The 11,040-nt window shown below is 42.5% G+C and overlaps 1 protein-coding gene across 6 annotated transcripts in view; it reads right to left on the reverse strand.

The window, feature by feature from the left end:
- Nucleotides 1-10,737, reverse strand: part of HSF2BP (heat shock transcription factor 2 binding protein) — a 30,273-nt gene extending 19,536 nt beyond the window's left edge. For 3 of the 6 annotated variants that reach the window (XM_032679996.1, XM_032680000.1, XM_032680001.1), the window contains exons 1-3: nucleotides 10,603-10,737; nucleotides 8,396-8,546; nucleotides 3,914-4,017 (exon numbers count right to left, since the gene is read on the reverse strand). In XM_032679996.1, the coding sequence (XP_032535887.1) occupies nucleotides 3,914-4,017; nucleotides 8,396-8,546; nucleotides 10,603-10,638 (291 nt within the window). In that variant the 5' untranslated portion in view covers nucleotides 10,639-10,737. Of the gene's footprint in view, nucleotides 1-3,913; nucleotides 4,018-8,395; nucleotides 8,547-10,149; nucleotides 10,246-10,602 lie in introns of all 6 variants that reach the window. The other 3 variants (XM_032679999.1, XM_032679998.1, XM_032679997.1) reach the window with 3 other exon arrangements.
- Between the last annotated feature and the right edge of the window lie 303 nt (nucleotides 10,738-11,040).

Below are 11,040 nucleotides of genomic sequence, written 5' to 3' on the forward strand. Positions count from 1 at the left end.
AATGAAATGGAGGGACACCCAGAGCAGTGGCAGACACGTACCTTCTCCCCTGAGCTGTGTCTAAGCAGCCAGAACATTGTGGAGGCTGACAGTAACCAGAAGCCTGCCCACAAGGTCAAACCAAGTGACCCCCTGAGACTGAGTGGCACCCAGAGAAGCCTGATAGGAGAGTCATCTCCTCCTGAGCAAACAGCTCCATGTCTCCTCAGGAGAGAGGGGATTTCAGCATCAGGGGACAGCTTTCCCTGACACCTTCCAAGAGATACTGGAAACATCTGACAGGAAGGGAGGGTTGCTCTGTTTTTCAAAATTGCTTTAGCCAACATGGCCAGATATCTAGGATAAATACCGTTGTCTCCAAATTTTTTCTATTGGTATATTCCTGATCAGCAAAGTAACACAGAATCCCTGGAAAAACATATCTAAGGTTTGAAGTTTGGAGGGCCTTTCATATCAAGAAAGCTGAGGCATCCCTGTGCATCCATCAGATTGGATGGGGCTCTGAGCCACCTGGTCTAGAGGAAGGTGTCCCTGCCCAAGGCAAGAGGAGTGGAACTGAATGATCTTAAAGGTCCCTTGCAACCCAAATCATTCTGTGATTTCATGATTCTATGATCACCTAAGTGTTTCAATTTGGTAGCACTTTTTCCCAATCACATGAGAAGCTGGATGGAAGATTATCCTGAGACCGGGTATGATTTCAGGTCTCACTGCCTTCCAACCAACTGCCACAGGGGTAGTGAAGCTGCTGCACTTCTCAGCTTAGAGCCAGCACAGACAGGGAGAGTCAGGCAGGGATTCTGCAATCTGTGGTTTCTCAGGATGGATGGGAGCTCCCTGCTATCTCCAAGTAGGGTGGTATTAGACAGTGCTGCATGGAAAGACAAAGGCCAGTCAAGAAAAATGATGCTAATTCACATATTAGAAGAGAGAAAGAAAGAGAGAGAGAGAGATTTGCAGATCACACAACATCAGAAGAACAGAAGGATCTTACTCTGCCCACTTTACAGACATGGGATTTTCAGACTCATCACAGAAAACACCCTCCTCAGCCCAGCCTCCCCAGCGTGTTTGGATATCAGGATGTGAGAAATGAGAAGGAATCTTTTCTGTGTAGACTTTGAAAGCACCTAAACAGAACACGACTTTCAACCATATATTGTCGTCAAGATTTTAAAATCATTGACTTGTACTTTTGGGGGTTCACCTCAACGGTTTGTGTGAGGGTTTGGAAAGAACAGAAAAGCAAACTCACCTGAAAATTTATGTAATGTGATATCAACCAGCACAAAGCTGCCTGTTCTCTGTCTGTCAGCAATTACCTGCTGAGCCCCCTGATCACACCTGACAGCCTGGTTTGTGCTGCTTTATCGTGCTGCTAATGGAACACGCAGGCGAGGATTTGTAAAGTTCAAATTAAATTTATCGAGTAGATTTCTGTGCATATTTACTCTCTGGAGTCTCTTTCACCTTACAGATTAACACATGCAAAAGACTGACACTTGCTGGTGATTTCAAAGGCACGGTCTCACAGGAAAAGTCTCTTATTTCTTAATATTTTGGTTGTTTTTAAGTAAATTGGCCAAATTCTGTCTTGTACACGACTCACTGCCAGGCCTATCAGCTTTTCTGCAACCATATGAATCAACAAAATGTCCACAGGCATCTTCCTACCTAATCCTATATTCTCCCTGTCTTTCCTGCACTGCCCTTTTCTTAGGAAAATGTATCTTTAATACATTTTATTTGCATTTTGCGTTTGGATGCTAACACTGAATAGTAAGACATAAAACCCAGTAAATACCAAACCTAGATCCCCCAACAAGGATGTAAAGCCAGCACAAGAAATGCCAGAATTTTTAATAGATCAAAAGCAGCATCAGAACAAAGATATGAGGCAAGGGAAACAAAATAGTACATTCAAGAGCCAGGAAAATAAACGGAGCCTGCAAAAGCAAACAACCAACTGGAAGCAACACTCCTGAGAGTTCACAGCACAACCCAATCCCTGTGCTGTGCAACACCACCACCTTCAGGAAAGGGTCAAGGCACAAGAACACAGCGGTGCTCAAGTATGGAACTACAAAAGGACAGACAAAGAAGACATCAAGAATAACATGTGCACTTCAAGTTTTGCTCAGGTTCAGAAAGCACAGCAACTCCCTGATCAGCGATCCAGCTCTGCACAGAGATTTTGGAATGCAAAAATGTTGATTTATGATGGCCTCAGAAAAGGACACTGCTCAACCAGAAAATGCATTTTCTTTATGTTTGTTTCAGTGAATCATTTCCTTTTCCTTCAGAAGATAAATATTTAGCAAATAATTCAGAAATTTTATGGAAGGATGCCTATAGCAGAACAGCAACCAAATGAAAAACACCAGGCAAGTGATCAACAGGAGTAAAAATCACATATATACACACACCATCTTCTTGCAACCTGAAGAGCTAAAGGATTCCACATCATAAGCACAATCTGCTCATACCTTCCTGGCATATAACAGAACCCACTGTCTAAATGCTATACTGCACAACAGCAAAGACATGAAGAGAAGAGCTTTGATCAGGAACACCAAAACAACAACTCTATCCATGCTTTAAGTAAAACTCATCCAAAAGAAAACACAAACCCAAACCACCTGCCATTTATTTTGTAGTGTTAACAAGAATAATGGGTGGGACCCACTTCATTAATATCTAAAGCAGCAACTGTAAATCTTACAGGGATTTTGTCCTGGATGGTTACACAACTGAGGATGTGGGTGCAAAACTGTGTATCTATTGCTGAACTGCAAAAGCTACCCCTGCTTTGAAGGAATATCCAGATAGACAACTATTCCATCATACCCAACTTCATTCCAGAATGGCTTGTCCATGCAGAAGTTCAGCAAAACTATATGTCCAAACTCTTCATTTATTCCTTTTCAAAAATGAAATAATTTCTGCAGATTCATCTATCTCTGTGTAATCTCAGCTGTAGAACTCCACCACCACCAGCTTCTGCTGAAGATGGCTCCAAAGAAATGAACTTTTGCAGCCAATAATCACCACTGATTCTCACAGACACCCATTTGAACCCTGATTGCTTCACAGAAGACCCACAATCAGAGAAGTCACTGTGTTTGTTATTCCTTCATTGTTCAGAATCTCCTCTCTCATAATCACTAAACACAATATTGACAGAGCAAAAGGAGCCCTGTAATTGCTCTTTGATTTGCAGATGTACATGGCAATTGGATCAATATGTGTACTGAGAAAGACTACTAACACCAAAAAAAAAAGGGTGCATAGCTCACAGAAAGCCAAAGAGAGGCTGGTTTCATTCTGTACATTGCATTGCTTAAATTATCTTCTGTTGTCCTCTTTGAAAATACGTTACAGTTACGTTAAAGTCAAAAGAACTGATTCTGTGAAGCACATTTTCATATCAGCTATACCACAGTCTTCCCAAATACCCAACGTTTTACTTCAGCATGTTCATATAAACCAAATGCTTGGTTTTTAATGTCACATACACCAAAAAAACCCCTGCCAAGAACCTGTATTTTGACCCCATACAACCACACTCCACATAGTATGGACTGTGAGAGATTCATGCAGGTGTGCAGGAGTTTTGTACCTCAGTGGCTCCTCTGTTTGTACACTTTGCCTACTTTTTGGGACTGCATCCCACTGTATTTTGCCTAGGTACAATATTGACTCTTTTGCTTGGAAATACCAAAAGGGGGAAAAACCATCAGCTATGAACTTTTAGGTTCATCATTTCCTCACCACCTGACTACATGGATAGAAATCCCAGACTGCTTTTCATGTTCATGTCACAGAATAAATCCTCAGTCTGAAGAGCAATCATTACTGCTTTAATCATTAAAACTCAAGCACACAGATACCAATATTATGGCAGCAAATCTACCTTCTTCTCTCTCATGCAATCTGCCTGGGCCGTTTCCAGACGGGCTTTGAAGTGTTCACAATCCATTCTCAGCTGCTGAACTTCCTCCTCCTTTTTCTCCAGGTCTGCGACAGGATAAATCAAGATAAACGAAGTGACACATTACGACCAAGGGGCTGCACTGAGGAAAAGAGAATCCACCAAGTGCAGCTTTCCCGAGGTGCTGCGGCTGTTTGCTTGTGCGAGATCACCTCCCCGTGGCTAAACCGGGAGCTCACGATTTGCCACATCACAACAGTTCTGAGTATGTAAATGAACATGTTTCTGATTTAAATACGGAAAAGACTGAAAGAATCACATCCAGCTGCAAAATACAGCGTGCTGATAAGGTTTGTTAGGATTTATTCATTTTTCTGCTTTGTTTTAATGATGGTTTTCATGAAAATTCAGTGAGTGGAATTTCACTCAATTCAGTGAGTATACTGAAAACCTAAGAAAAATACCAAGATCATTCAAAAGTGATCATTTCAATATATAACAGGAAATTTCTATAAACAGTAAGAATGAAATGCAACTCTTCAAAATATTTTAAATTAATGTTTATAAAGTATTATAAGTAACCTATTCTACTGAAAGATGTCCTTGCCCACAGCAGGGGGTTGGAACTGGATGATTTTTAAGATCCTTTCCAACACAAACTGTTCTGTGATTTTACAAACTATTTAAACTTTATGTCGGTTATAAGCAAAATTAATGATTCCCTTAAAAAAGTTAATGTTTGACATTATCAGAAATACATTCCAATTTAGACGCTTTATTTTAGTGAAGAGAAATCAAGTTAAAAGTCTATTTCACCATCATGGTGCCAGTTTTAAAAAAAAAATCACTTTGAGGGATATTTTTAACAATAGTTGTGTATTGTATTTTACTTTAAATCCTGTAGTCCTGGATGATTTATATTGAAATAAAGGAAATACGCTTCAGTAATTCCAAAAAGTAATGTCCAAACAGCATCTACTGTAATTTTGGTTAGCTTAAAAAAAAAAGAACAACTTACAGCCGATTTTAAGCACTTGATCTTGACAGTTTGGTCTATGGTTTAATGCTTCACATACTTCCCCTTACACGTGGTCAATATTTTTTAATGTAGTTACCAAAAATCATATCAAATGAAATCATAAAAAGACAACATCACTAAAAAATTATCCCAAAAGTCAGTCCCATTCACCTCTGACTATTTGGGTGTGAGTCTTAAGTAGCTGACAGAAGGATGTCTTGAGCCTGAGTGAACCTGCTTATCAATAGCAGCCAAGAACCTGTTTATTCTGGTCAGGTACATCCAGTGGAAGTCTCTTGTCCCTTCCACGAAACAAGCTCTCCTGAAAGAGAAGAATCACTTCCAGCCTTTGAGAGGATGGAATCCAACCTGAATCCAGCCAGTAGACACCCAAAGGTGCCACATCCTTCACTGTCAGACTTAAAAGGCCCTGGAACAAAACCTGAGCCAGAAGGGGAACAATATTAACTACTGAGTGTTAACACAGTGTAACCTTTACTTTTAAAAGTCCTTCAGATAAAAAAGGATGTGTCAACATCCTCTAAGGTATCATGATGTTTTATGTCGAAAGAAGAAAGAAGGATAATATTGGAAGCTGCTGAAAAGAGCCCTACTTGTCTGTGCCTCATTCCTGGAAACTCCCCCACTATGCCCATTCAGCCCTCCTGGCTGTACCTTTGCTCTGAAGAGAAAGAAGCAGCTTTCACTATCAGCTTGGGTGAGCAAACAAATAAGAAATGGAATTCTTACACAAAGAGGAAATATGTAACTTCACCACTGCAGTGGTAAATTAGGCTCTGGGAAGAAGTGGCATTTGCTCCTGAGACAGACAGAGACTCAACAGTAGAACAAGGCACGGGGTACAAGAAAGAAGAGGAGGCCACATTTCAGGTGTGAAGTAGACTCATTCTCATCCATGCAGGAGATTTTCTGGACCAGAGATCGAATCTCAAAGCTCTGGGACGTGGAAAACTGTGCACAATCAGGATGAATGCTGACAAGTGACAGAATTCCAATTCTTCCGATCCAAAAGCTGGAACTAGGTTAAATGCTATTTTTAACACTTCCCCGGTGGACTGAGTTCACAGAATCACAGAATAGTCAGGGTTGGAAGGTTCCTCAGGAGATCATCCAGTCTAACCCCCTGCCAAGGCAGGGTGACCTGGAGTAGGTGACACAGGAACACGTCCAGGTGCGTTTGGAACGTCTCCAGAGAGGGAGACTCCACCAGCTCCCTGGAAAACCTGTTCCAGTGCTCTGACACCCTCGAAAAAAACTTCTTCCTCATGTTGAGGTAGAAACTTCTTGTGTTTTAGTTTATGGCCATTGCTCCTCATCCTGTCGCTGGGAACCACCGGAAAGACTTTGGCATCATCCTTAGGTTCCACTAAACATAACATAGAAAGATTTTTGGAACTGTTTTTCTAAGTTTCCTGGAGCCAAACACTCTCCCTGAGGAGGGTAGCCAGAACAAAACACACCTTTTTTTTTCTAAATGAACAATTACCCTGACAAAAGCCTTAATGAAGACCCTGACACCAGCCTGAAAAGTAGGTGTTGGCTGCACCAAGCACTGCCAGCTCAGATCCCAGACACCACTCAAGGGAAGCTCCCACAAGAAACAGGTATCCTACTGACCCAGACACACAGTAAGATCTCAAGATTTCTTCAAACTATTCAAGATTCCATCTGTGTCACAACCAAATGGGCCAGAGGTGCTGAAAGTCTCTTACTATAATCTGTAGTTCTTGAGGAACATGAGACTTTACCAAGAAGAGGAAGAACTTTGTGTTCATAGTGCTTAGAAAACTGCAACAGCTGATCAAAATCTGTAGAGAAATGTACAAATCACACATCAGGCTCCTGCAAGAACAACGTGAAAAACATCTCCAGGAGCTGCCAGGATTCCTGCAAGCTTCACATGCCACACCAAGAGACTGTATGTAATAAACAGCACCATTCTGAGAGTGAAGGCTGCTTGTGTCCCTCTTATATCCAGCCTTTTGTGACCTGTATGCTCCAAAGCCTGCTTTTGTCTTATGGCATGATGCAGAGGTAGGAGCAGATTGGAGCAGCAAAAATCACCACTTGACTTGTCCAGCTGCAGGGGCAAACAATGGCCAGAGCCTGAACAAATATTAAATGACCTCATTAATTGCAAGAGAAAACTCTGCTGTGACAATATACTCTGTAGAGTTCAAAGGCTGACTCAGCCTCAGGTCCTCCCTCTGAGGACCCAGAGAATGCTGGATGGACAGCAGAACGTTTAAGGAAGTCTTAAAATCCTCATGTTGATTCCACAAACCTGCTGCTAGAAGACCCTGACAGTGTCTCCTTGATGCCTGGCACAAGGAAGGTAAGAAGGATCAGTGAGAGAAATAAGCAGTTAAAAGAAGGATCTGACTTAGCTGAGGATCTTGAACACTTAATGCAACTGGAAACAAGGTCTTGGTGCCTTGCAACAGCACAAAAAGAACATTTCCAGATCCTACATCTCTGCTTGTGACATGGATGACATGACAACTAGCAGCAGGAGAGGTGGTGCAGCCTTCCCATCTTTGTTAGGATTTGATGGCACGGAAGAATCTTTCCAAAATGTGGATCACTGAGGCAACTGGAAGCTCTGCCCCAATGTTACTTGGTCAGAAACAGGCCTGGGGGCTCTATCTTACTCTTTCCTAACTAGCTGTGGCAAATTAATTTTCCATTTATCACTTGATATTCTAGAAGAGACAACACTCCATGTAATCTGTCTCACTGCTTGTCCTGTGTCTTTTCAGGCAAAACCAACTCCTAGGATAACAGCTGAATTGTTACAGCTGCATGGAAGCTACAGGCCAGGGATGGAGCTGACTCCAATTTGGTCCTGATGGCATGTTAGGAATGGTGTAATTGTTAAAAAATTAATGCACAGAGAAACATAACACTGAGAAACTGCCTGTGCAGAAAGCAGTAAAAACACTTTTATTATAGTCTTCAACTTTTTTAAATTAATAATATTTATAGTAATAAAAATATGCACACTAAAAAACAAGATAGGCCAAATACAATGATGCTGTCTCTAACTTTTTATCCACTGCTATTTAACACCATTTTTTGTTTTTATTTTTCTGTGCAAAGTGACTTTTTGAAAACTAGCATGCTTTCACCTTCTGTCAAAGGGAAAACATTTTTTTCCTGATAGAGCTCCCCTTACAGCCTCAACTAAGTATGTTTTTATCCACAGTAAAATATTTTTAAAGATTAATTTCACGTGTCTGATTATTTCTAATGCAGTCTGTAATTTCCTTCACTACAAACACGTTAATTTGCTGAAGCAGCGACTGGACAGCAGAGTTTAATCTGGAATAACTCCACAAACTCTACAACTATTTGTAGGGGCACAGCAGTTTGTTCTAAGTAGTTTGGGCAGAAACTGTAAGAGATTGTAACTTGGTACCACTCACTTGATTCAACAGCATCCAGTTTCTGGAGTGTCCCCAGGATATCTCCATTCACTATTTTGGGTAAGAAATCCCGCAGCTGCATAACCTCAGTTGTCAGCCTTTCCAAATCCCTTCTTCTAACTTTAACAAATTCCTCTTTGATCTCAGCCTTCTGAAATAAAACATCAAAACAAAACCAAAGAAACCAAGAACCAAACAAAGACGCTGTTACAGCCTTGTGGTGCTTTTCTGCTTGAATACTTTTTCTATGACAAAAATATTCCTCTGTGTGACATAATTTCAGAAATTCATAACCTTTTAAAAGAGAACAGCCCAGTAATTAAAACCAAAAGTCTTTGAGATGGACCCTTTGCTGTAATCTAATTTTTGCCATTCTGGCCTAAAGTAAGTCATATTACCTGTGTTTGTTGCTTCACCCAAAATGTGTGCAATGCACCCCAGAATGCTGCAAAAATTAACACACAGACATTTTAAAACGTGAGCAGCCATGCATGTGCCAAGCTGTTGTTTCATGACTGTTGCAAAATATGATAACTCAGGGGTTTTTTAGGTTTTTTTGGTTTTTTGTTGTTTCTTTTTTTAATTAATTCAAATATTTGCAAGATCCTCAGTCCTAAATTACAACAACTCTTCTGGAGGAAATTGCACTTTGCCAAATGAATTTAGCTTCTGTGAAGAGCAAAAATTATTTGCAATCCAATACCACATAAATAATTTAAACCCGAGGTAACACAGAAAATGTTTACCGGTTTCCTCTTCTGCCAAGATATTGCTTTAAAATAATTTTAATTCCATATTCCTATGGAATGTGTGTTAATCTTAAAGTTATAGAGCAATTTTTGTACCAAAAAAATCCTAAATTCTAATTTCTGATGTACATGCACATGCACACTGTTGGATCTTAAAAAGGCTGCCACATACATGACATAAAATAGGTTTTAACGTATTTCGACTAAAACATCAATCACATAAGCTTTCACAAAGCAAGATTATAACATATCTTAGCACTGTTTTGTACTTGACTGAGAATTAGACAAATAGAGGTCATCCTTTCCAACCATTCCCTATAATTCTGTCTTTCTGCTTCCCTGCTTCCTGAGGTTAAACTTTTCCTTTCAGTTTTGCTTCCTACTCTATTTCTTTCCCAGCTCTCTTTCAAAGCCAGACAGTTTTGGTTCAGAACAGGTCAGTTCCACCTTTCCTGGTTCAGAGGTATCAAAACTGCTGTGAAAATATGGAAGATTTTGCTTTCAACTGGAATTACATGCTCTAAGTTGCACTTAGGAAGTGCCTGTGGCAAAGTGAGTACGGTCAAGCACAACCACGTGACGTGAGAAAAATGCAACTCATTTATGTCTCATGAAAGCATGGAATAAGCACATGGCAACAGGACTCTATAGAGGAAAACCATCTGCATGTCAGCAACCAGGAAGGACAGAGACAATCCAGTACTGCTCAGAATCAGGGAGCACAATTTGGTGCTTAAAAGCCTAGAAGCAGCTCTGTTCACTTGCAGAAGCTAAACTCAAACAAAATACATTGTGAAGTACTGGGATGGAGATATGAAATATATATGGCAAGGAAAATATTCTCATTTACAGTTCCCACTGTAAACAAACATCTTTACAGTGCTGCAGCTACAATGGTCAAGTTTTATTTTCTCTGCTTAAGCAGCTACTCAGCATCTCCCTGCACTACAACAGCGTGTTAAAAGCAAACAGAGACAATGGAAGAGTTTTGCGCCCAGTTCTTACAGTAACACCAGGTGCCTGGATGTAGATTTGACTCCAGTCCTCGCAAAGCTCTTCCACGAGGGTCAAGTCACCCAGTTATGCACCTGAGGTCACAACCTGCGTGGTGTGAATCCGGTGAAGGGAATCCCCCTTCCCTGTCTGGCAGTGGGATCTGAACAGGGCAGAGCTCCCAGCGAAGGGAATCCCCTTTCCCCACGTGGCAGTGGGATCTGAACAGATCCCAGCTGGCGATGGATATCCGGCATGGAATCGCTGCCAGCCCTTTCTCCACTCACCCCCCGCCACCCCAGGGTGCCACTGGCACCGCTCCGCAGCCCTCACCGCGCTCCCCTCTCCCCGCGGCCTCTCAGGGCCCCACAAGGCCCAGGACGCCACAAACCCCTCATCGGGAAACCCCACAGCGAACTCCGGGCCGGGCTCAGCCCCATGCGCCGGGCGGGCCGCTCGCGATACCTGCGCGTCGCCAGCGAGGCCGGCGCAGCGCCACATCGCGATAGAGGCGACAGCTGGGACAGACTGTCTTGCACAGGGGCGGGAGGGACTGAGGCCGGGAGGGACTGAGGGCGGGACGGGCCGCGCCGTGGCCACACCCCCTTCGCACTTAGTGGGCGGGGTCGGGGCGTGGGCTGGGCGTGGTCTCCAGTCAGGCTCCGCCCTCAGTCCCGGCCGGAGCGGCCCAGGGAAAAACCGGGACAACACCGGGATAACACGGGGAACCCGAGAGCGGGAGTCTGGCCCTGCTGCGTTGTCGCTGTGTTTACGACCCCAGCGGGTGACATTATCGAGCGTACCTGCAGTAAATTCGCGGAAGACACCAAGTTGGGCTTGATGTGAATGTTGATCTGCTGGGTCTGCAGAGGGATCTGGACAGGCTGGATCGATGGGCAGTGG

This window comes from Chiroxiphia lanceolata, chromosome 2 (genome assembly GCF_009829145.1).
Source record: "Chiroxiphia lanceolata isolate bChiLan1 chromosome 2, bChiLan1.pri, whole genome shotgun sequence".
Classification (NCBI taxonomy): Eukaryota; Metazoa; Chordata; class Aves; order Passeriformes; family Pipridae; genus Chiroxiphia; species Chiroxiphia lanceolata.